Source organism: Cuculus canorus, chromosome 2 (genome assembly GCF_017976375.1).
Source record: "Cuculus canorus isolate bCucCan1 chromosome 2, bCucCan1.pri, whole genome shotgun sequence".
NCBI lineage: Eukaryota > Metazoa > Chordata > Aves > Cuculiformes > Cuculidae > Cuculus > Cuculus canorus.
The window spans coordinates 146,277,825-146,305,307 of NC_071402.1; the positions used below are offsets into that span (position 1 = coordinate 146,277,825).

The 27,483-nt window shown below is 38.3% G+C and overlaps 1 protein-coding gene across 13 annotated transcripts in view; it reads right to left on the reverse strand.

Moving 5' to 3' along the window:
* Positions 1-27,483, reverse strand: part of PARD3 (par-3 family cell polarity regulator) — a 448,147-nt gene that overhangs the window by 396,847 nt on the left and 23,817 nt on the right. For all 13 annotated transcript variants that reach the window (XM_054058316.1, XM_054058313.1, XM_054058305.1 and 10 more), the window contains exon 2: positions 3,363-3,464. In XM_054058316.1, the coding sequence (XP_053914291.1) occupies positions 3,363-3,464 (102 nt within the window). The remainder of the gene's footprint in view (positions 1-3,362; positions 3,465-27,483) is intronic.

Below are 27,483 nucleotides of genomic sequence, written 5' to 3' on the forward strand. Positions count from 1 at the left end.
ATCTAAAATATTGTTCTAAACATTAATCGCACAAGAAACCTGTATGTTTAAAATAATCTAAATAGGTGATGCAGTTGACTAAAAGCGAGTTGAAGGGAGTTATTTCTCCTTTATTTCTAGTAAGACATACTAGCCATTCATCTGCCCCAAGCTTTTCAAGCAGTTTCTTCAAGCAGTACCAAACATGCTCATAATTACGACTGGAATCAATGCCACTAGTTAAAAACGGATTTATGTTTCTTTTGGCCAAATATGTTTCAAAAACAAAGACGAGACAAGATATTTGTAGTCATGTAAAAAGAGAGGAAGAGAGATGGATAAATATTAGAAAATCTTATCTGTTTCTGTTGAAAGCTCTTTCCATAAAACACAAAATTTGCACTTCAATCTATGAATCACAAAAAAGTTTTCCAAGAAAAAAATTATCTAAGTGAGCATTTTTTTTTTTTTTAATACTTTTACTACAATTAACTGCACCAAGCACATTTTCATCAGCAACTTCATGGGTAGCAATATCATTTAACGTGAATGTAAGTTCCATGCTAAGTTAGAATGCATTATGCACTTTAGACTCATAGAATCATATGATTTCTCAATGAACTGTGTTAAAAGGCTTAATAAAAGCCATTTTTGAAAGGAAAAAAAAAACTTCACAAAAATCAATTATTCCCCGTAATTTGTCTCATGTTTTTCTCTTTTTTTTTAAGGGGGAACAACATTGAGCATGACAAATTATTCCAGAGAGCAACTGGTTAACACTTACTCATCCGTTCTGGTTTAGTAAGTGACAAGAGAATACCAAACTATAGGGACTGAAGAAGCTAAATAAAGTCACCCACAATGTATTTTAATATGAAGGACACCATCACAAGGATACTTATTCCATCCAGAACAGCTGCTGCCTGTAAGGGTCTTTGTATGTGTTATAGAACATTTTCCCCATGGAGATGGTGGAATAGGAGTTCTTCACATTACTTAGAGTTTCATTTTACTAATATAGCTGACTATAACAAGCAAGCAATGAAGCAAACAAGAGGACAAGGTGGTCCTCAGATGCTTTGCATTCTGTATTCTGCTTATATGACATCGTACAAATAATTATGACATAAAAGCAACATAAAAAAAGACAAAAATCACGTTTATTGCTGTTGGAATGATCCTTATATCTGAAAAAACATGAAAAGAGTAAACTGATTTTGAAAAGTAGAGATGATAGGTATAAATGGCACAATGTATTTGTCTTCAGGAACGTAATGGACTTTCTTATGAAAATGAACAGAAAGATATTAAGTGTTCAGTTTTGCAATATCCTATATATTTTTGTCCAAATTGAAAAATAAAGCATGTAGACTAGTGTTTAATTTTGACCCTAACTAATCCTCCAGACCTCAGTAATAATGTAATTAAATGTTTCAACATCATCCATTTAAATTTAACAATATATGCTTAAGAGTGTATATATATAAAAAATATCACTAACTGGAGACACATTCAGAACTTTGCATTAATAAGACCTATATGAGGTTCTGCTAACTAGTTGAGACACTTGCTATGGAGGAAGCATCAAATGCAAAAATCCAAAACTAAAGAGAACCAGGAAGGTCAGCTATAAAATATAATACAGGAAACTGAAAAATAATGACTAATGATTGCAGTGTTTGAAAAGAATCAAGCATGAAGGTCAAGTGAGAATGATTAATTGAAAGATATAAAGCAGCATATCACAGTACAGGTTTATATTGCACCTTCCTGATCAATGCTACAAGGTCCTTTAAAAAAAGGAAATTTAACTGATGAGTGCTATCAGCAGAGACGTCCCAGATTCACAGAATCAGAGGATACAAGCTTGGCAAATGCAGACATAAGTACTACTAATTACTAGGTATCTTGTCCATCTATATACAAAAACAATACTGTAATAATGACTTTGCCTGCTTCAGTTGCAGCCAGAGTTTTTCATCTATTAGTCACACACATAAAAACACCCACAGAGTTTCACTGTGAGGAATTACTGCACTTGAAGGCAGCAAGGCAGGGTAACAGCCAAAGAATGAGGTCTTGAAGTCATCAGAACTCAAATTTCTTCTGAAGGGAAGAGCATGTGAGGAGCTAAGTGCATGATTCAAATAAGTTTAAAAAAACAAACCCTGGTATAGATACACACATACGCGCAAATATATGTGTGTTCACTTATATACAGTAACAACTTGCACCAGCCTCCTTGAGGCCTACAAGCAAAAGCTAAACTAATCACGCAGCTGAGCACTTCAATATGAGATAGCTAAATAGAGGTTTTAATTAGCTTTCTGTGAAATCTTAGATGGGCTCTATTTTTATGGAAGAAATTCCCGAAAACTCAGCACTGTTACTCTATACAGCCTGAGTAATCCCAACATTTCAGACAGTGAGGAGTCTCCATGTCCCAAGACTCCTCACATTTTTTCTTTACAAAGCCCTAGTTGAAATAACCATGCCAATTAAATTTTGTCACAAGAAATAACTGCAGGCAAAGTGTTTATTTCTGAAAAATTAGCCTAGGAGTCATCATTTGGCCAGTTTTCAAGGAGCCTTCAGAGTGCCTGTTGCTTCCAACAGAGGCAATTAAGGATCCCGTCTGTGAAGCGAGCAGGGCCCTGAAACACATTTCCAAACTGAAGTCTGTATCGGGCTCAGAGGCTCTCACAAGCTTCAGCAAACACATGTGCTTTGCAGAGAAAAGTGAGGTGTTGACACAGACCTTAACAGTTTGCCACACTGCTGGTTACCTTATCCTTTTTGAACATGTAATTCAAAGACTCAAGTATCTACAACTCAAACAGCCAATAACCGAAATCCTCTTATCTGACTGCAATCTTCATCTCTACTTAAATAAAAAAGAGTAAAAGGACTCAAGTTCCAGCAGTGTATAATTATTCCCCCAAGTTCTGCATAATCAGAAATCCGTCCCCAAAAAAAGATTTAAAAAAAATAATCCACCAACCCTCCGCAGTTTAAAAACAATGTGTATTTTTCACATATTCAACTGGTAACATGAAGCTAAAGTCTTTAACTCACAGATTCATTTTTTTCACACTGCTGTTTCACTCTATGAGGTTTTTTTATTCCTCCAGCTCAGCCTCCTTTTCTTACTTGAACTTTTAAAAAACCAAAAAGGATGAAGAGCCATGCTTTCAATAATATATTTCCTGTATTTTTTGAAAACTATTAAAATAAAAGACTTCTCATATCTGTCAAACAAGCTATATAAAAATACTAAAACGTTTGTATTTACTCCCACTTCTGGACACACACAGGAAACACAGAATGCTGTCATGCCAACGAGCAGTGCACACTGAGATGCTTTTGTAACTTTTTGTACTTACACGGTCTTTATCATCTGCTACATCACAAAGAATATCATCAAGATCTAAGATCCCACCATCCCCGTGTTCCAGTCGATGTACTTGTATCCAGTAGTTTGGATCCTGCATAAAAGGAGAAGAAAATGAGATATCGTGTACCAACAGAAAAAGGTTATTCCACCATACAGTTAACACTGCAGTCCTACAAACACTCTACATTTAGATCATATTCCTGTAGCTAAATGTAAAATGAGACAAAGCCAAAGTTCTTTTTTTAAATCACCCCAGATAAGACACATACTCTTCCCACTTTTATCAGTTCTGCATGAGTCACAGTCCCATCACTAACACGTAGGGGAACAGAATTCCCAGTGTTACTGAATATATAGCATATAAAAGGAAAATACCTCATTCTCAAAATAATCATAGAATGGTCTGGGTTGGAAGGGACCTTAAAAAACATCCAGCTCCAACCCTCTGCCATGGGCAGGGACACCTCCCACTAGATCAGGCTGCTCAAGGCCCCATCCTAGAACATTTCCAGGGAGGGGGCACCCACAACTTCCCTGGGCAACCTGTGCCAGTGCCTCACCACTCTCATACTGTAGAATTTCTTCCTTATATCTAGAATAAATCTTCCTCCTTCCAATTTAAAGCCATTCCCCCTTTTCCTATCATTACACACCTTTGTAAAATGTCCCTTCCCAGCTTTCTTGTACGCCCTTTTCACGTACTAGAAAGTCACTATAAGATCTCCCTGGAGCCTTCTCTTCTTTGGGATGAACAACCCCAACTCCCTCAGCCTGTCTTCATAGCAGAGATACTCCAGCCCTCTGATCATCTTTGTAGCCCTCCTCTGGACCCATTCCAACAGTTCCATCTCCTTCTTATGTTGAGGATTCCAGAACTGGAGACAGTACTCCAGGTGGGGTCTCACAAGAGCGAAGTAGCAGGAGAGGTACACCTCACTTGCCCTGCTGGCAATATTTCTTTTGATGCAGCCCAGCATACAGTTAGCCTTCTGGGCTGCGAGCATACACTGCCAGATCTTGTCAAGCTCCTCATCATTCACACCCCCAAGTCCTTGTCCACAGGGGTGCTCTTAATCACATCATCTGTCATCCTGTTGGACTTGATGATCTCAAAGGTCTTTTCCAACCTAGGGATTCTATGATTCTGTAAAGAAACTGCGGATTGCCCCAACTCAGGTGTAGGACCTTGCACTTGGCTCTGTTGAACCTCATGAGGTTCACGCAGGCCCACTTCTCCAGCTTGTATCTCAGACAGCAGTCAACAAGGCACAAAACATTACAGGACAGCTATAAAGGGTACAAACCAATATTTAAATGACAGGGCTTTCTATCTGTGCTTTGGTTGAGTTGGTAGATGGGATATCTAAATCTTACACGAAGAACACCTTCCACATATTAACTAAAAGAAGATACATATACACACATATACATATGGACAAATACATATGCGTATATGTGCGTGTGTGGTTGTGTGAGTATGTATGTGTATACCAGTAACTGGGAAGACTGGCTTTATAATCATTATTACTACTTTTGATAAAAAGGAAACCATAACCAACAGAATAAGGTTACATCCACAAAGTGTCTTCCATGTATTGCTACATGACTTGACTGCTGTTTAGTACTCAAGGTCCTGTTCTTAAAAAACTCACTGTCTTCTAACAGGGGAAAGTTGTACTATAAACACACACCCTGAACATGATACATAGTCTTTTCATGCTTCTCAAATACGCCCCCATAGCAGTGCCAATGCCCCAGGCTGTTGTTAAGTGCCTAGCAGCAGAGAGCTTCCTTGCTTTTCACAGACCAGGCACGACTACAGAAAGTGATTAATTTGAGGGCCTTCAAACTTGCATCATCTTGCAAAGTTACTGACTTCCTAAAAATAACAACTAGAATCTAAAGCTTTTCAGGTATCAGTGTCTAAAAATCAAGAGAAAACAAACCCTAACAATAAAAAAATCCACCCACCCAAACTCAAAAAGAACCCCCAGCTCCCTCAAAAAAACTTCCACCCTTAAAGAACTTGAAAATAATTTTATTTCTAAAAGGACGGAACGGGTCAAGAAATGGGAGAACAGAATTCCTCTAAATCCATATGCGTTTTTAAATCTTGAGAGGACATGCTGTGTGAATTCTTGGACACAATGCTGCATGAAATAACAAAGTCATATTCATTTTGGTTTCTATGTCCTAGAACTCTGGTTTTTTGTATGAGATATATACACATAGGTCAAATATTTTGGAGAAATGTGATAATCGTGTAACTTCATTGTTTATATAAGTAGATCCACCTTAAATACTGCTGTAAATCATCATCGGATGACAATCAGTGTTCAGAATTACATTTTAGAGTCATTAGGCTAAGTCATGCCAGGAATTAAATTACAGAATTTTTTTTTCTTTGACTTCTGTAAGTATTAAATGTCATTAAATACTTGCTTAGAATAAATGTATTATATAAACATATAGTGGATCCTTAGTGGATGGCTTTTCTTCAAACTGCACTTACTGTCATAGCATAGCAGAGGAGAGGAGACAATTCAGTATTCTTTTTTCTAAAGCTAAAATTCAGGACTAATTACAAAATAGTACTATGTTATTCATATTGTCATACGTATAAAGGTGTACACATAGCTACACAGCACAGAAATTTAATCTGTATAAACATACATAATGCAAGTACCAGGTTAAACCTTCTTTGAAGTTTGAATACTCCACTAACAGTTACAGACAGGGCTGGAAAAAAGCCTCCTGTGTAAAACAGAAATCCTTCAAAGTTTCTTAACAAACAAGTTCTAAAGGGAAGCCTTCTTCAGAAGGGCCTTTGTAAACTCTGCTCTCAAACTAAAATTACTTCACTTCTTCAGCCTCTAGCCCCTTACAAAAATGTCCTCTGCCTCTCGTATGTGCACCAGAGACCGAAACACAGTTGAGAAGATCCAAGGCTTTAAATTCACAGCCAAACTGACCAGCCAGTAAGCTTCTTGCACTTCTGAAGGTCTTGATACAGGCTTCCTCTGCCAATTACTCCAACTCAAAGCCATAAACCAGGTTTTGCTGCAAATCAGAAATGGAATAACTAGCTCAGGCTTTAAGAGAACCTCATCCCTCATATGTGACACACACAACCAATTTTGCTTGCACCACCTAAACTTCTTACTGAAGAACGGAAACATTAGAAACAGATAATTGCAGTATTGGCTCAGTGACTTGACTACATCCATGAACACAAACAGCACCCAAACTGAAACAACTCATATATTCCCGTATCGTTATTTTTTTCCTTCCCACCATCATTAGTTCCCACCTCCAAGGCAAATGTAAGAAAACACGCATGATTACAGAATCAATAGTAGAAATGCCCACTTCCAAATCTCTATTGTGCTATTTCAGTATGTACAGTCTACATTAAAAATAGCTTTGATATATAAGCTGCACCACTTTTGCTAATTAGTTCCCTATAAAGTTTCTCAATGTTGCATAAGAAGTTTCAGATAGACTTCATTTTTCCGGCATCACCTATTCATTGTGCCATAGCCTGAACTGTTCTGGTCGCTTTTCCTGTCAGACAAGGTCCTGATACAAAACAATACGTTAGCAAGACCAGACAAGAAATATATAAAACTAGTTTGGCAAGAATTTACTCTGGCAGGATTTGGTAAGTAAATATGAAATAACAACGAAACTTTTCATTACAGCTCTCTCCAAACTTCACAGAGCAGTCCTTCTCTGGGGGCCCTTTTACTCTACTAAAGGTTTCACTTAAATCAAGGATTTGGTGGGGACTTGGGACTTGAGCAAGCTCTAGGGGGGAGGAGAGTACTCACATTTTGTAGAGATTAGCTACACCACGCTAAAAAAAAAAAAAAAAAAAAATAAAAACCCTAAACAAAAAACACCCACGTTGACGATGGTGATTTTACCAAGTTAATAAAATACACAGCCATTTATGGTTCCAGATTCTAACAACTGGTATTAACTAACGAAACAACATGGAAACACCCAAACTGCATAAATGCGCATTGAAATTCCTGTTCTGTGTTCTGTCTACAACAAACACAGGTTGTCAGCTCATACGCACTTTTTGCTAAACACAAAAGAAACTGGACCAAACTTAACACTGATTTTAATTCAATTACTACTACATTGATGTTACAAGGGTATCTGTATGCACAGTCTGATTGAGTTGTGGACACATGGGTGCTGGTCTCTTTGCCCAAATAACACGTGATAGGACAAAAGGAAATGACCTGAAGTTGCACAAGGGAAGGTTTAGATAAGATATCAGAAAAAATGTCTTTATGGTCAAGCATTGGAATAGACTGTCCAGAGAAGTGATGGAGTCTCCATCCCTGGAGGTGTTCAAAAAGCCTGCAGATATGGCACTTTGGGGCATGGTTTAGTAAGCATGGTAGTGTTGGGCTGATGGTTGGACTATGATCTTAGAGGTCTCTTCCAACCACAATGATTCTATGATTCTATTTCTCCATCGCAGCCAGTGAACAGATATCCATAATTCCTTATGCAATAGCAGCAACACAGTCTCTAGGTATTTTCAAAATGCTTAGGCATTCAAAAATACTATTTTGATTTAGACCTACTACTGAGTCATAAAGTGAAAATCTGCAATTACCAGAGTTTACTGGAGCTTACCCAACTTGGTCTGCAGAGTAAGCTGGTCTAATCACTTCTTTACTGGACACCCAAAACACCTTTGGGGTCACCCACTCGCAGTAGCAGCACAGGGCTTTCAAGTGACATCTCACAAATGAGGAACTGGCTCCAACACTAATCCAGAAGAGTGATGGTCTACTCAGGGTATGGGCAACAGAACACTCACATGGGTGAAAATGTGTTCTAGTTATAAAACAACAGAAGTACAAAATGTATCAAGTCTACAAAAGTCAGTTTCTGTAAAGATAAAAAAATACTATGAAAAATTACTCAGAATCTTTTCAAGAAACCTGCTTCAGAGTTTTTCTGGTTTAAGAAAACACTCTGGAGTTGAATGCTTTGCTGTTGTTTCAAAATTTGAATTTGTATATTAAAACTAGATTTTCACATTTTGTGAACAAAACAAAGCCATGTATATTATCTCCCTGCTATGATTGTGTACAAGTGTGTTTGCACTCTCCAAATCTGCAATGCATTTAGAGATATAAAAACGCGCTTTGATAGAAAACCCATTAGCTAATACTACTCCACCAACGTGTAAATTAGCAATGTGCAATTATTTTGTAAAAGCTGTATAGATGCCTCTGTCACTAGTTCATGCAGAAGAACAAGCAAGTTCACTTCATTGAATACAATTGGCTAGAAATAATGCTAAATCTGATTTATAATATCTTCATTTAAATATTGCATCACTCGGCTCAAGTCTAAGCAAGTCAGATCTCCTGTTTCCTGTGTACACCCATTTAAGTATTCTACTTGACTATGATTATATAGGTATTTATAATTTAAACTCATGAGCACTACATTTTCTGCTCCAAAGTCCTCTATGATGGAAAATAAATATTTGCTAGGTGAACACCAGCACTGACAGTGGAAACAAGAGTACATTACAAAGAAAATAAGAATGCAGCCATCCATATTATGTTTATTCCATACTTCATGACTTCTAAAAAGCACCAAGGAACAACTGAGAACATTCCTTTAAGTAACAGCATTGAATATTCTGTGGCTAAAAATTTTATGTTCCTACATAATAGAAACAAGGACATGTGTGGAAAACAGTATCTTGAATTAGAAATGGAAACTGTAATCTATTCTTAATAAATAGCATAGGAAGATTTCTCATCCTTCAGTTCCAAATAAGCGTCTTGCTTTTTGTAAATGCACCTTTTCAAGAAACATATCGACATGTTTAGCATAAAAGGTCACAAAATATAAGATTATTCTTCAAAATATTTTGTCTATATTGCACAAGAGAAGTGCACCACAAACTCTTAGTCAGAAGAAACTACCTATTTAACACAAAGCAGAAAATCAGGCTCCTAAAAAGCCAGCCTTACAATGCCTAGTGTTTATAAATTATGCCCACCACTGTGATTCAGACTTATCTGCCCATCAAGAGGATGTCCCAAAGCATCAAAAAGACTTTATCTGCATGTCTACAACTACATACCTGTGGGTGGGATTGGGGGGAGGGGGGCGATTTCTTGTGTTTGGTTTGAAGCCCAACCAGAGAGCAATACTAGGGGAGGACAGCAAGTGTTCCCCAAGGTATCTGTACTTCTTAGTTCTGCCTGTAACAACTCAGGATTCCCAACTGCAGCTTTCAACTGGGTGCAGACCAACTATAGTTGCCCCTACAATTTGTTACACATCTTTAAATCAAGTAAATCAGATTTTCTTCCCCACTCTCACCTCTATTTTCTAATCTGTTCAGGCCAAAATAGGAAAAGTATTTCTTACCATTGAGCAGTATCTGGGGAAACAGATTGGCTTTGCCAAGCTGGGCTCACCAAAGCTCTCTGTGCCTATCAGAGATCAACTTTCTAAAAATGAAATTATTTAAATTTAGTTATCATTTGTAGCTTTTTGCTTTAATATCTTTTTCAGGATACAGATCCTTAAATGATTTAAAAAAAACACTGTCAACTGGACAGTCGTACACAGGGATTGCAGTGTAACTCTCAAAGGAAAACACTCACCAGCAGGATAGGTGAAAGGGCAGAAGCAGATCCAAGTGTCAAGATAACTTCTCATTTATAAATGAGTCAAAATGAAAAGTAAGTATATATTTTTAGTTTCCGCTTAAAACCATCTGAAATTTAACATTACATGGCCATGCATGTAGTTATCTTCACTAGTTTAAGTATTTTGAGAACAGATAAAGCCTTTGTGGCAAAAGAGTACACAGATCAAAACCAACTAAATCATCAGGCTGGGGTGTGTACCAGACTTGTCTGTTCAGCACCATGTGGCACTTGGGCGTGTTAACAAAAGCTGAAAGGAAAATAATGGTTAATAAAAAACTAATATATCTGAAATTTTGCCAGTGAATTCATTCATTTCCCTGAGGAGGAACAGTCAAAACAAGCAGTCAAGTGCCAAAGGGAAGCCACGAACACTCACAATGTCAGCTGGATTCCAGTTATGTTCCACAGCCTAACAAGCCGGCAAGAACAAGTCCCTGGGTTTGAATTGTATTTACTTCCCGTCGCCTCTCTCCTTGAATTTCAAGCACAAAGACCTGCCGTGTAATCCATGATAGCAGCAAGGTGTGAGAGGGAGGACAACAGCTTCAAAGACCACTACGCTCTTACAAACGCTGATATTGCACCATGCAGAGCTGGCAGTAATGATAGAATGGAAGTACATTCACCATCTCTGCACCAGCAAAAGTCAGCAAAATAATTAACATTAATGAAAGCGGCCCAGTAGACCTCAGAAAGCAACTGATATTAACAATTCTTACAGCACCAAGTGATGAGTTGAAGGGACAGTTACTTTTTCCATTTCTGACCATACTTGATCTGTAATCACTTCCCTCATACCAATTTCAGAGCACGCTGACTCTACCTTGCCCTGTGCCCCACGAAGGCAAGAAAAAAAAAGGGCTATGGAAGACTATGGCAAATAGCTGAATGCTGTACAGTAGAAAACAAGCCTCATGCCTTTCATCTTTTCGTTTCCTAACCTCTAAAACTGCTTTTTGGACTGGGGATGTAGCATACTAAAGATAATTTCTTGGTATTATGTATTAACAACAAATAGGAACAACATCCAGGAAGGTTACAGATCCTCCCTCATAAGAAAGTTTGGTCAGGGATTCAATATTTTCACCAAATATACAATGTCTTCAACTAAGAGGTATATACTGATCCCAAATACAAACCGATTGAGAAAGAGAGAAAAACATAAAAGTCTAATCATTGAAGCATTTTGTTCAACTTTTACATTCACCAATACTTTCCTAGCCTTGCTAAAAGGGATTTAACTTCACAGAAATACATCCAAGACAAAACCTGAACATCTGGCCAGTATCACTCTTCCTGAGACACTGAAATGTTGGAAAGGGTGTTTCCAAACTAGAAAGCAATGTTAGCTTTTGCATGCAACCTGCAAGTCCACTTCCAGCAATAACAGTGATTTACTTAAAATTTATCACATCCCTCTGTCTGTTTCAGTCCTCACCACAGAAGCCTGATAGCCAAAAAAAAGAAACAGAATTTCTCCTAAAAGCCACTAAATTGAAATACTATAGTCAATAAACCATTGGACCACTACTACATAGAGAGTTGTGCTGCCATTACTACTGCCACGCAAAAAAAAAAAGCATCGAAGAACTACCAGATCTTGTTATAAACAGCAAAAGGTTTTTATTCAAAAATGGCAAATTTACTTTGGCTGTTAACCACAATGCAGTTTGCATAAACAGTCAAAAAAAATATACAAATCTCTTGTTCTTCTGAAAAGATATGATGATTTCCTAAATCTATATGGAAAGCAGTCCGAGATATACTCTAGAGATACCCAATAATCTTCATGTTTTCCTAGCATAAAATTTCCTAGACAAAATAACGTGTCTTAGGACATGTAAATTCTTCCTTTCAATGCGTTACCTCTGTGCACCACGGAAATCTGGATTCTCTTTATTTTGTGTTTTTAAACTCATCAACTTTACCCTGAAGCGATCTGTATCAATCCATGAGAAATTATACCGCTAACTAATGCAAATCAACTTTCCTATGTGCTGCGTATTTCCAATAACTATTTAATAGTACATCATCTCGATACATCATGGAATAATTGAGGTTGGAAAGGACCTGTGCACATCCTAGAACTGCGCCTGTATTGAGGCATGCTGAGCAGAAGGGAGTGGGTGATCCCATCCTCCACCTCCTGGCCGTGACCTGTTGACCCAGCACAGGATGCTGCCTGCTGCACTGAAAACATTGCTCATTGTCAAAACTGATGACTCCAGTGACATGTCATCCCAGCACACAGCCCTCTAACCACCAGGAGGTGCCACCACCAAAGGGCTGCTTGAGGCTCCCAAGCAATCTGCCAAGCCACACCCTGCTACTAGTCAGGCACCTGGAAAAAATTAAAAATTACTTTGTGCTGCCACTAGAATGTATGTGGCAACCAACTTTGAGATTAAAAAAAATTAAGGATAAAGTTTTATATTTGATTTTCAAAGATCAACATATTTTTGCCATGACTACTGTTTATGCTGTGCACAATTAAGTTCAGTTTGGTAGGGTAAAAAAAATAAAATATTTGAGAAAAATATATTGAGTGGGTGATTTTGTATCTCTAAAATCCCCCATTCATGCCCATTCTATGAGTACTGAATAACACTGTCCTGCCAAAACTGCAAAACAAAACTTTTACATGGGATTTATTCCTTGTAAAAGAGTCCTAGACCTCTATCTACAGACCACTGCCACAAACTCCCAAGTGTGCTAAATCTGCAAGGAAGGTAAAAAAAGAAAGTGTCCTTGTCAGAGTATTTTGCTGTAACACAGAGATTACTCCATAAATCTGCATTTAAATACAACAAATAATGCAACAAAATAATTTATCACTTACAACTTGTAATTATTAATATTAACTGCAGATGAGAGATGAATTACAGTAATCAAGTCAAGAGCTCATGAATACATAAGTGAAATGGACTGGGTATAATGATGCACAATCTTCTATGCAGGGACACCAAAATCTGGGCAATGATGCTGAAGAAATGAAGAACATCTTTGGATTTGAGCTCGACAATTGAACCATGAGTGAATTTGATGAGAGAAGTGCTTTCTGTTACTTCCAAGAACATCTCTCTGACCTTCACCCATCATTACAGTATTGCTTAGATTTAAGTATTCACTGTTGTTTTCAGCCACTATGATAGCTCTTAAAACTCAGTACCAGATTTAAACTTGAGTAATGGATTTTACTGGAATAACCACCCACATGCATGTCTATACATACACAGACATAAATGTTGTAGACTGACACGTGTATTATTGTTCTATGTTGATTAAACACAAAAAAAAAAAAAATCTGACTCCAGCGAAATGTTTCAAGGGAAGTTTTAGAAGACTAAAAACATAGTAGCCTACCCTAGTGACATCCAACATGAGATGAAGAGTCAAATTTATTTCACAAATGTACTGGAAATAATGTTTCCATTTGGGAGCCATTAATATCAAGTACCATGAAACATGGAAGCAATCAATTTTGATATATGCACCCAAGTGGCCATAGTCGATTAATCTCATAGTATGCAAATTCTAAACATTGATTAAGATACAGAGGGAGTTGTAAAAACATCATTATGTAGAGTGCCTCACATTTCTGACAGCCTGTAAACGACGAAGTTAATAAAAAATAGGAAATGCAGATCTTTGTTCTGATGACTGTGTTATTCCTCTGAGATCTTCAACGTCAAGGCTTAGTGAGTAGGACTCTGCAATATAAACAGCTTTGCTGAACCATGTGGAAGGAATGCACAAGTTATGTGAATCACAGGAAAGTTTATCTCAATTTAGGTCAAATATGATACCTCACATTTCTGTGTGAAATGCTCTGCCTGCTGCCTGCACAGTAATTCCCAGCTTAATTTCCAGGAGAAGCAATGTGTCATCTATGTCTGTTGGATCAAGCTGGCATATGGCACAAGTACAAGGGACAAACTAACATATGCTGAAAAACACCTACAGATCAACACCAAGTCCTAGGACCCAGAATAGCTATGCGGAGCATTTCTACTCATTTATGTTGGAGGGAAATCCTGCTAATAGAGTGGGGGACTGAAAACTTCAGCAGTTTTCACTGTGCCCTATAAAAACACTCTCAAGACTACAACTATACTCTCTCCCTTTACACGCGCATTATGGCTCATAGGAAAAGCCTCCCGCATTGCCCAAGAATATCATCATGAGGCCAGAGGACCCCTGCCCACCACCACTCCATCTCACCCATATCAGTATCTGTTTAACACACACTCAAGTGCCTCTAGGACAAACACACCAAAGAAAATTGTTTTCCAGTTACCATCTGCAAAAGCAATCTGGAAATAATCATAGTAGTGTGTTAATTGATCTGTTAAATACTTTCCAAGATACTTTAACCAAAATAGGCCTTATCTTCATCTCTAGGGAACAATTTTTAACAACAATATTTAGCTATTACTTTTCCAAACTGCCCAATTTTTTTTGAAGCAGTGTAATTTCAATGCCTTCCTGTGGCACTGATTTAAGTGTGTAATCACTCACATCCAAACATGCGTAATGGTTATCTGAAATTCTGAGAATAATCACGACATAAATTCAACTATTATAATCATGATTATTTCATAAGGTTAAATAAAACGGATCTGTCAGTCTCTTTGAATTCAGGATTCTGATCACTGCTAATCCAGAGCAGGAATTGCAACACAGCAATCCACGTTAGGGTGAGGAGGGAAAATCAAAAATATTAAACTCAAGGATTATCTGTTTTTATTTCAAATGTATTCTTAACTTCTAGAGATAAAGACCTTTTTTTAAAAAATTATCCTAAGGTAACCTTAGGTTTACCACGACTGTCCTCCTCCTGCTGACTGTGTTGCAGGTATTACCACATTTAAGATGAAATGCAATTAGCACCAGAGCAGACTAGAGATCTCACCATGAAAATAAAGACAGAACTAATGCTTCGTTCTACCAACTCCACATTTTAATTCTGCTATTTCAATTGCCTCCCAGATTTTGTTCAGAGGTCCTCAGTCACTGTTTCTCCTCACAAATCCACAATAATCCTCTTCTTCAAATCAATAACTAAGCTCAGGTCTGGTCTTAGTATGACGCTAGCCCCAGTTTAACAAGAGGAAACCAAAATCCCACTCCCACACTTGAGTAGTGAATAGAGCCCATAATGGAAAAACCTTAACTGCTCTCTTTACCCTGAACCTTTACGATGACTCTCTTTGTTTTCAAACTCCTCCTTTAAGCTCATTTCTAGTTTCTGAATTTGGTATAAATACCAAGAAATCCCTGCCCCCCTCAGCTGTCACGTGCACTGCAATCTTCCCTCTTCCTCCAGCTTCTCCAGTCTAACCCTTATCATCATCATCCACATTTACTTATGTCTCACCATCGCTTCCACGCTTGGCCAGCAGTAGAAACAGAGAGCACTTCCAAGATATTAAAGAAAACACAGACGACAGCTATTGGAAAAAGCTGATTCAAGAGCATGTCCCTTCCATTTACTACACCAGTATTCCTTCCAGCTTGATATTGCAACACCCTCACAGACATAGCTGCATTAGTGCCTACCAAAAGAGCAATGCTTGCCAAGTTGAGCCCGGAAAATGAATTCACTAACACAGGCAGATGAGGGGTAGCATTAAAATTCTACTTTTTCTTCCTTCGTTATCTTCTCCCTTGTCACCTCCAGCAACAGGGAACAGCTAACAGCAACACACTGAACTCTAACCCATTACACATCTGTCAAAATTGCTTAAATCTCTACCAGCATGTCTGCACTCGTCAAAATTTAAGCAGGAGACTTGATTAAGAGAGAAGCAAAACCAGCTAGTCTTCTTGACCAGAAAAGAAAGCAACAAAAAATAACCATTAAAACCAGTGAAGCAATGCCAAGCCCTATTTTGAACAAAAGGTAAACCTTTAAGTCTTCTCAGCCAAGCTGAGAGTATATCACATAGAATACTGCTTAATTTTTCCAGCTCAGGGCACCACAGTTTGTATCTCTATAAGTTTTGATTAATATAAGCATGATATGGCACTCCAGTGTTCTCAGTCATAACTCACAATATGGTCTAAATTAGAAATTCCCATCTTTGAAACAAAGTCAACTGTGGTAGAACATACAGAGAACAGGCTGCAACTGCGTGTAGAGTAACAATGGTAGGAATACGGTCAAATGCACCATAATATTCCACCTAGAATTATACCTTCAAGCCCTGCAAAACCCACATAATTATCTCTCTTCTCTTCTGCTAGACAAATTAGAGAGTATCTCCTCCTTGGTCAAACATGAGTTTGAAACCTCTAGTTTCTAGTTCTTTACTGCTTTCAGAACCTGACTTGCTTGAAAATGTTTTCAATGTAACAACATAATTATATTATACACACCGACACACACTCATATAGAATCCGAGAATTTATGATAACTAATGGCAAAAATAAGTTTCACATAAGATTGACTAAACCCAAAAATTATTAGACTAAACCTCTTACTATTAATGTATGTGCAGCTCATATATTCACAGAAAAGTACTATTTTTCTCAAGTATTGCAACTTTTAAAGAAACAAAACAAATTAAGTATATTTGAGACTAAGGAGGTCAAGTAGCAAACCTCGTCTAAAGAGCTGCAACAAAAAAAAAACAGGTTCTTAAAAACTTCACAAACTTTTCTCAGAAAACCTGTTTGTATGATTTACCTGGGATTTCTGCAGTTGGTGCATCACCAAAACACAGAAAGACTAAGGTGCATATCTTGCTGACTTTTGAACAATTCATGTATAACCAATGCTGCTGTTATGTACATAAAGATAGTGCCTTCCACTGAAGAGCAAAAAAAACCTGTTTGTTTTTCTGCAACACACAGCAGGGGAAAAAAATATAAGACCTTGCTGAATGGAAATAGGTTAAAAGATGGCATCTTTCTGACTGTTTCAACAATATTCTTTAGATAGCACACACTAACAGCTCCCCAGCCAGTACTGCATGAATCTAACTAACAAAAATTTTAAATCATTTCATCTAACCGCAGCCTCCATCTATGTATTTTTGCATAAGACTTCACGTTAATTAATTAAACTTCATAAGTTTTCCTCTAGCAAATCAACAAGCCTTTGTTATGTCCTTTCTCTTCTACATTCATAGCAACAGCATTGTTAAAAATACAATGAGAGTTTCAATAACTGGGATAAAAATATATTTTTTAAAAATCTCTCTCACTTTTTTCAATAGCAAGATGTCTGGACTAACAGACGCTTGCAAGCATCAAAATAACGATCTTGTATACATAAAACCCACTCTCCAGTTCTTAAAGCCAAGAATATCATACTTAAAGAGGAAATCTGCCACAATGAATGTGAATTCTCAGATTTCTGTCATGCTGTATTTTAACTCATTAAGGGAAAGTAAGTACTACAAATGCTTACACAATTGAAAATATTAAGTGAAAGAAAATAATCTTCCAGAGCTTGAACATGCATTTTCATTTACCAGGTACGGAGGGCTTGATTTCTTCCGGAGAATTCTTCAAATCACCACAAAAATCTTACAGCTGCCTTTACATGCTTTTTCCTATGGGCTTATGACTCCAACTGCATCCACATGAATGCCCCAATGCACAAGGGACAAGGCATTTACAGGCATAAGTCAGTTACAGATGACACCTAAATTATCATCTGGGGACTGAGCTGCTCCACAGCTGTACCAGGCAGGCTGATATGAGAATTCCCAGGGAATCCTAGTCTATATATAGTGAGCTGTTCAGATACAGAGAGGTCATGAACTTCCCTACTTCAGTAAGACACAGAGCAAGATCTACCATCTGCAAGCTACAGATAAAGCTGGCCATGGGCCTTAGTGATCTTCCAAGTAAGCAGCATTTCCAATTCACAGTCCCACATTCCTTCAAAATTCAAGAGAGAGGGGGAGGAAATGAAAATGTTGCTGGATTTTTATGCATCAATCCTAAACAGAAAGGAGAAAAAAGAAACCTTTCTGTTTACTCCTCAATTTAAAACCCAAATTGTGTATATCCATAGATGTAACAGATTGCATGGCCATAAAGTAGGCCGGAGGCCAGAAACACAGCACATACACAGTAATGCAGGAGGAGGGATCAGACACTGATTTAGAGCAACATCTTCAGCTAGGCCCAGCTTCTATTCCATGTTCATGTGCATGGATTTCATCATAAGGGTTGCACTGAACAGCAAAATTTACTCCTAATAACATTTTGTTTTGCTGGATGACTTGTACCTCTACTACCCCTCCTATTTTCTACAAGGCTCATTTTATTTCACTGTTCATAGCTTGCAGCTTGTAAAACTAGGAATGCAGTTCCCTTCCCTTCTCTAGAAGGACAAAGTACAACACAAAAATCAGTAATAAAGTAAAATTTTACCATTTGTAAGCAGAAAAATATTTTAGGCAGCACAGAGCTACAAGGAACCCTCACCATTAGGAGAAAGCTTTCTTAAATGCAAGCTTTGTGAAAACCAAACTTGAAATAAAAATGCCAGTTTTGGCAAAGCTTTCCTTCAATATGAAGATTTGCTAGAAGAGACACCAGCATCAGCGATCAAGACATCCACATCTGGGTTGAAAGAGATGCAGCTTGTGGAGCACCCTGCAGAGCCCTGTGGTGCTGTGGGACCTCCCAGCTGTGCATCCTGCCCCACAGAGACATCCCTCTGAAACAGAGGTCTCTCATGAACTTTAGGAAACAGTTGTTTCAAAAGCTGCCCCTTTCATGGAAATGCTGAAGAAAAAAAATGAAATCTTATTTATTTTCACACAACAGAAAAGTTGTTCCCTAGCTGGTTACACTACTGAAAACCATAGTTGTTTCAAAATTTACTTAGCTTCAGGAAAAAAAAGTATTTTAAACTGCTTTCAACTCAAAAACTTACAGACCTCTCAAGCTCATACAAAATATTCTTTCAGACTGCGTATCTACATTGGATGAGATCAAATGTAATACTGTAATAGGTAAACATTCCCCTAAACATCCCTCTAAAAAGAAAAAAAAATTGTCATTACTAACAGATCTCCATCCTTTAAAAAAAAGAAAACTCATCATCACTTCAGCTGAATACTGAAATATACAGTCTGTCTTTGAACTACAACTCACACCTCAAATTTTCGCAATATAGCTCAAACACAAGAAAGAAGCATAGCAGAGGAGTTTGCACAATTAACTTGTACTTAGCTCTGCAATATTTCTGTCTAGGTAAGTCTTTCTTGTTTCAAATCTTAAAGGCAAAAACGAGTCAGGGAAAGGTTACTTGAGACTTCCATTTCTCACATTCTCTTTTGATTGCAGACTAAATCCAAAAGAGATTACCCTAAGAGACCAAGATAAATATGCAGCCACACAATTGGTTTGGCTCAAATGGCACTGAAGTCAGGATAAACTGCCCCCAACTCCAGGAAGATTCAACCTGTGCTTGACTGCCACACTAAACTCTGCTTACTATTTGCCTGAAAAGCCATATACATATGCTACAGGAATATTTTGCTAGGCTCAGGCAGTGATGGTAGACATAGTATATAAGAGCCCTTGCCTTCTGCCAAGACGTGTATAGCATATCTGCATTGTTTTTCTTGCTCATACTCATTTTAACTTGGCATAGAGGAACGCGTTTTATTCTAGTAAAATTCCTGCATGCTGTGTCTTTACAATGGGTCAATGTTAACAAATATTTGCAAAATTTTAACCTCCAAATACACAAGAAGCACTCAGGAAGCAAAGTAAATAAACAAAGTCCAGAAATACATTGGATTCCTAACCCAGGGGATAAGTAGAGAGAAAAACTGTCAATTTGCTATATAAAGCAGGTTCCATGCTGAGATGCAGGGCAGATGGCACATAATCAAAGTGTGTCATTATACACAAGATATCTATATAAGAGCCAGCTTATCAGCTTCTCTAACTCCTTCCATCACCAGATGAGAGCAGATTCAATTTACATCAGAGGACAACTAAAAGAAAACTCTCTGATATATCATACATTACTATGGGGACAGCAGAGTCAAATCAAGGATTTACATAAGTTTTGGTCAGCTAAAACACACGGGACAGAAACAACTGGAGGTGACACAGGATGTTCCCCAGCAGAACAGTACTGCCTGCCCCTAGAAAAATCATCACAAAAGTCTGAGCCACCCACCCATTCAGGTTTTCTTATATACATTTTTGTTGCTTATTCTGCTCCTGTTTACACCAATCAAAGTATTTTGATTGCTTTGCTTGAATGAATACTGGAAAAATTTTTGTTTAAAAAAAAGACTAGACCAAAATAATTTTCTAATTCAAAATACAGATTTCTCTGAGCTGCTTTTGGAAAGCAGAAGGGAGAATGAAGCACACTTAAGAACATAGTATTCACCTGTTCAGTCTTCAAAACAAAATTTTAATGCTGACATATTGAGGGTAATTTATGTTCCCACATCTGCAGAAGTCAGCTTCCTGGAGCAGGTGGCACAGATGACCACAAACACAGGGAAAAGGAGCAGCAATTAGGCTGCCCCAGTGCAGATGTTGAAGGGGAGGTGGAGGCACCTGGCAGGCCAGACTCAGAAACACATTCCGCTCAGGACAGCATGGCATCATCATCAAAGTTCAAATCACAACACAGAAATTCCACTGGATGGAACACAGCTCTCCAGGATGCGGCTCTCCATATACCTAATGTTGACCCGCAGCCAGTGTGTGACTTATCCCTAGAGGTGCTGTGGCAGGCATTTATGTAGGCAAGCTAGTTTATGCAGGGTTTTCCAAGCCCTCTGCTAAGCAAGGAGTACAACCACATGGAACAAGGAAAAGATACAATACCAGAAATCATGGATCTGTATTCTCTGCCTCTGAGAGAGGAAAATACCCAGATGCCACACCCACCATAAACCAAGTGACCACAAAAAATCAGGCCACAAATGGTCTTCAATACACTCAGAAATGTACTGCCCAAATACTGCATTGCTGTTTTTACACACAGCACCCCTGTCGCTTACTAGAGGACAGCCCAATAAAAAGCAACTCCCAGCAAAATATACTGTTGAGGCTTGTAGCATGAATCCACGTCCACAACCAGCTCCTTACATATAATTACTGGAAGGTATGAAATACAGAGGAGGAAGGCAGTCCTCCACGTTAAGGAAGTTCACTTAGCAATCACACACACAGTTATTTCGCACCCAGTTATTTTAACGATCCTTAAGACAAAGTGTTCCCCAGCCACCCGAGCTCCAAAATTCCCTCCCTGCCAATGCCACCTGCCCAGCCTGGTCACACATGCCGCAGTCTTTTGGCATTCACCACACACATACCAAAGAAGCTCCAGCACCTGTGTCATTTCAGGCAGAGTCCTTCAAAAGATGCCTAGCTTTGATGAAGACTTGATCACTTGGCAAACCAGACTTATATACACACACAAAAAAAAAAGCTGACATATTTTGCAAAATATTTGCAGGAGATCACTAAGCTGCTCTGCTAACTTGATTTGCTGATATTGCAACATTTAAAATATTAAAATAAATTAAAACATAACAAAATCAGAAAAGCAGACACATCTAAAAAAATGATACATTTGTTCCAAAAAAAAAAGAGGCATTTGAAGCACACCTCACTGGAGGGAAAAATTTTTTTAAAAGTGTCAAAGCAGTGAAATTGGCAGTCAAATGACAGGCTCCATCAAATTAAGGTTTCAGAGGAAATTAAGCAAGTACTCTATAATGACAGGAAGTGAATCTGTGGACAAAGCAAATAAAATACTTTGTCTGCTTTTCTCCAACTTTAGAGTATTATTAATGTGGCTTTTGCTGTGTACACAAGTTTTAAAGCTAATTACATTCCAAAGATGCTTACAAAAAAAAAAAATCTCATTTATTCGAGTCTTTAAAATAACAAAGGTTGCCTGCAGAAATGTAGCTATGACTGGATCAAAACACAGCTACTGCTGCACAGTGTAGAAAGCTGTTCCATACCCAAGAATTTAGCTGCTACATCGTGTAACACAGAAACCATGACAAAAATGACAAACACCAAAACTAATGTAGGCTGGATTCTTCAATTAGCTGACTGGTTATGACAAAGAAAAAAATCCTCTATAGCAAACTGGGTTTCACCTTCAGCAGTATTTCATGGATTTCATTCCAGTCCAGTCACTCAAAGCAAACAACAAATCCAGTGGGGCAAGGGTACTGCTCCTGTCCGCATGAAGCTCATCACAAGCACCCAGCCTGCACTTTGGCTGCTGGCACTACTAATGTCTGCTCTTAAAAACTCCTGCAAACCTTTTTTTTTCCCCACATATATTTTATAAATAACCAGGCTGGGTATCATGTTTTCTTTCATAGGTCTACAACTTTCAAAGCAGAAGTAAACAGCAGTTACTACAGAAGTAAATAAAATCCCAGTAAATATCCATACCCAGAGTCACTGGGCTGTGAACATCAACAGCAGACTGCAAATGCAGCTTAAAGTATGGCAGCAAGGACAGATAAAGGAAATGTAAAGAAGGTGACAATAAAGCTCTACCTCTGTTCTTCCAATTTCCTTCTGTTCCCCCCAGGTGCTTTCTTTAGGATAAAATTAATTCTTTTAATCAAAAGTCTGGTGCTTCCATACCAGAAGTTACATTCCACACCACAGTTACATTTACGGGCCTTGTACTGCATCCCGACTAAGTTTTGGACTTACTAGCTTGTATTTTAAACAAGCTCAGCCTTTTTTTTTTTAAGATGCCTATGATTAATCAATTATTCTCACAGGAATCAATAATGTGCATTCCACTGAACTGGGCTCAGGCTTCCCTTCCCCACATCCCTCAGTGCACATTTTTACTCATCAGTCCATCACTCATCTCCAGCATAGAGCTATAAGAAAGGAAGCTCACTCAGAAACACAGACTGTGTTCAGTACCGGTGCCAGAAACTCTCTACAACAGACTGCAAAAAGGACTCCGCAACAGCCACATGTATTCTGCAGTCTCTTCCATTTTCTGTAAATTCCTGCCTCCATTAGAAGCACACTATTTACTTGATAGCAAACTTTTAAGTACATGCAAACAATTTGCTTTCTCATTATTACTTTTTATTTCATTGATTTAGACAGAAAGAAGTTAATTTTTAACCTGTTTTTCACTATTATTATTTTAACTTCACAGCTATGCCCAGGTGTCAGAAGATTTAGGAGAAAAATATTATTTCACTGCAAGAACAGTATTTGAGCAGCAGACTTGGGAATATCTGCTTTTCATTTCAAAGTACATTTAACGCATTGCTGTATAAATATAGTAAGAATTACCTCTCAGGAACTCTAAATAACTCTGTTCCAACAAAACAGGCAGGATGCTTAGCAACTTCTGTTGTTACAGCTTTTAATGGGAATAATGCTACTGGAAGATCTGGAGTAATACTCCCGAATTTTATAATCTCAAGTGAGAAAAATTTGGCATATATAAAACATCATTAGAAGAAGTAATTTTTCATTAAATTTGAGACTGCAGGCACAGTGCTCTAACGAAGCAATAAAACACATGCGAAGGTAACCTTAATACTATCTGCCTTCTCAGGATAAAAATAGGCTTCTGAAATCAACTACAAATCTTCATATACAACAAAAATTCTGCTAAAACAAAACTTATTACTCTGTGGAAAGGATTTATCAGTTTTTGTTTATTTTCAGAAGTGCCTCCTGAAGTTTTTCAGAGGTTGAAATAGCAACCTCCTCCCAACCTGAGGTTACTGCAGAGTTCAATGTAATTGGAAAAAGAACACACTCTGTGAGTAGTAGTCTTTTTTTCCCTTTTACAACAATTGATTTCATACTGAAATATTTTAAATATTTAAATATTTAATATATTTTGTACTAAAATATTTAATTAGCAAGATCTTGAATTTGGAATTTTTCATCAACAGCAGAAGACCATAAGAGTGATCAAATAGTGGGACTGTCTCCAAAAAACAGTAACAGTGAAACAATGGAATTGTTCACAGCTAAATACCTCCCTAATAAATAAATAAATAAATAAATAAATAAATAAAGTTAATAAACACCTGAGCAATCAATTGAGAGGAAAGCAAAGCATAACAGTACCAGGACAGGATAGGGAGAGCCCCCACATTCCAGATGCTGTGTATACATTCCAGTAGGGCAGCACAATGAAACCCTACTTCTTCCCTTTGAGAGGGGCAGTCACATTACTAAGCATTGGCTACAGAGGTGAGTACCAACCCACCACGAGAAAAAGCAGAATTTGCATCACAGTAGACCTCTTTGCAAACCCTTATTGACAACACTTGCCTGTCGTTTGTTGAGGTTAGCAGGCAGCAGCACAAACAAACCCCAGTGGAAGAGTCTAGTTTCTGCAGTCGCACATCTCGCTTTATCATCCTATACCTGCAGGTATCTTAGTCAGGGACAGAGTTCATCTCACACAGATGGAGCTCAGAAATCTCAGTTAAAGATTAAAAAATATCAATATGTGTGCAACCCACCACCTACCTCTCTCGAGACTGTGTGGTAGTTCGGTCACACTATTAAGAAAAAGTCTCTCGCTCAAATGAAGCGGGACTTCCACATTCTGATGCAGCATAAAGGCACAATTCAACATGAGCTGATTCACTTAGCTCAAGCTTTTCTGTTCCTCCTTTACCTCACTATTCCTGTCTTGCTTAACACTGAGATTCCAGCCCATCTCTGCCTACTACAGCAGCTCAACAGGAAAACCAAGGGGGCGTGCTGACTAAACTTCAGTAAACTCACCATCACTACTCAAAATCAAGGCTTGTAGTCAGTTTGCTATTATCATAGTAAGGACATTCCCTCCCCAAAGCAGACACATCCATCTTCTACCTCACTTGGATTATATCCATCCTATTTATTATCCTTTAAACCAGTCTTGTTTTCAACTCTTCTGCTTCTTCCTTAAAAGCAGACAGGTACAGTCCTCCTTCTGCTCTCGACTTTATCATCTAGATAACAATTCCTGTAACAGAACAAAACATCTTGTCTCTCTCCTTCATGATTTCATTTTCTTTTTAAAATCGATTTAAAAAGCAAAAAGCAGGGATCACTGAAGCCAAGACAATGCAGCAATGCAAAGGCAATGAGATATTCAGCCCAGGGAAACTGCTGTCTACTGAAATCAGATACAAGCTTCTTTTCCTTGTCATCAAAGAATTAACCAGAGAACACGCCAATAATTCATAGAAGAGTAGACATGAGCATGTTATGGGGGAGGGGGGAGACCTACTAACTTCTGTACTGCAGAGAGGCAGAAGACACTGATGGCCCAAGAGCAGGAGTTTTTACTCCAGATAGAATGTTTCTTAAAATTACAGATTAATAGTTCACAGGTTAGACTTGAAAAAACCTCTACATATTCTTCCTGTTGATTTCACTGGGATCTGTAGTTGCACAGTATTTTAAATAGAGTCCCAACATCCTGCTGCCCCGATTTTCCCTTTGTGTAGAAAGAGGAATGTGATCATCAAGCATTCCTATTAAATAGGGGAGGGGGAAAATAGCGTGAAAGTATTTAAAGACAAAGATGTTGCCTGCATGCATTTGGTGTTATTCATGCCCTAACAACTAGAATGTGAACTAAATGAAACAAGAAGCTGGCTGCAGGGGAAGACAGACTTTCTTTGGGAGTTGTCTTTCAGGGTTAGGTTGTGGTTTTGAGTACAGTGATGGCAGCATCAGCATCGAAAGATGAAGGAGGACAATAAATTGACTGCATGTTAACTTTAACACCAAGTCACATTCATGTACACTTCCGCTTTCCTCCAGCTCTCCCATGATTACTCACAAACTGGCAATTTTCAAATATGTCCCTTCCTGGTTGCTGTCTTTTCCTTCATGCACAGCACTAATCCCTCTTTGGCTCTGCTCCTTACCGGCAGACTGCTCTCTCTTCTCCTCTCCCGGCCCTGCCCCATGCGCTTTTAAGAATAAAAATCTTTCATAACTTTTTTTCTCACAAATTTTGTCCAAAGGCTACAGGAGTTTCTGGTCCACTTCAAAGTGTTGCTGGCAGGGCCATAACCAAACCTTATTCCCTGTTCAGCACAGGTGTTAGTTACCATTACCAGAGGGATTATTATCCTTCTCGGCCTTATTAGTTCCTGCCTCTGGCTACAACATCCTACCCGTCTCCATTTGGGAGCTACCCTACTTGCTCATCAGGTTCTTCCCCATTGCTGTTGCTGCTGACATTTTCCAAAGCTTCTTCTGGAGCGACCACTTGCTTACCTCACCTCAAAGAAACCTTTCTTTGTTTTGACTCCAACCCCTTCTCAGCAGAAGGCCGTCCTCTGCTCAAGCAACACCCCTGCAGTCTCACAGGGAGACTCTCACAGGGAGACAGGTGCAGAGCCTCTCTCTGTATTTCTCTTGTACTGAGGAGGCAAGCAGTGCTATTTCTACGAAATTTAGCATCCTAACCTGCAATAAGCTCCCAGCTTACATTTCATGTTTCAAGATCAAAAAAAGACTTTAGGGTGACAAATGCATCAAAATTGGACCTGCTGTTGACTTCACTGACAGTCATGGTATCATAAAAAAAACCAAAAAAATGCTAAAAGCTGGAGGATCCCCCAGCCCCAGCTACCTACCGGTTCTGAAAACACACTCCACTTTACAAAGTAATAGCAGTGCTTACAGGTGTTCTTGAAATCCAACTCAAAACCCAGGCTAGAGCACTGAGAGGGTAGAGGATCACCCTGAATCAAGAGGAAATGCTGGAAACGAGACAAATGAAGCATACAACCACAGCACGCAACTGTCATTGACCTCCCTCACAAGTATGTAATTCCTCCTAATGTTTTTTGGAGAGTTACCCCAAGTCATTTTTCTCCCCATAATTTTTCTAATTTACAGTAAAACAAGCAATGTCAGAATGAAATGCAATTGAAAGAGATACACCTAAAAAATCTTCCCCGGAAGGAAGAATTTCTTCTTCTGGCCAGCATTGATACTGGTATATATTTTTACAATGCTAGATAGTAATAATCCTTTAACTTGCATACCAGCACCTAGTGACCTATATTAAATATCTACCATGCAGAATACGAAAGATTTTAGAGCTGTCCATTTTGAGGCTGGGAGTTCCTTATTTGAATACTTCATTTCAAACCACTATTAACTTTAAGACATTCAAAGCCTGCTTGTATCAACCTGGCATCGCTGGCACAGCAAGAGTTCCAAGAACCTCAAATTTGTACAAATGTCTGAAGTGGATAATCTGAGAAATCAAAAACTTCAAGGACATAAGTATCAAACTCAGAATTTTAGGATTTACCTGGTGTGAACTTCTATGCTAGCAAGGCCTGACTAAGCAAGTTCTGTGCAGCAGCAGGTAACTTGTTTTTTACCCTGAGTATCCAACATGCCATCCAGACTGCTTCACAGGTC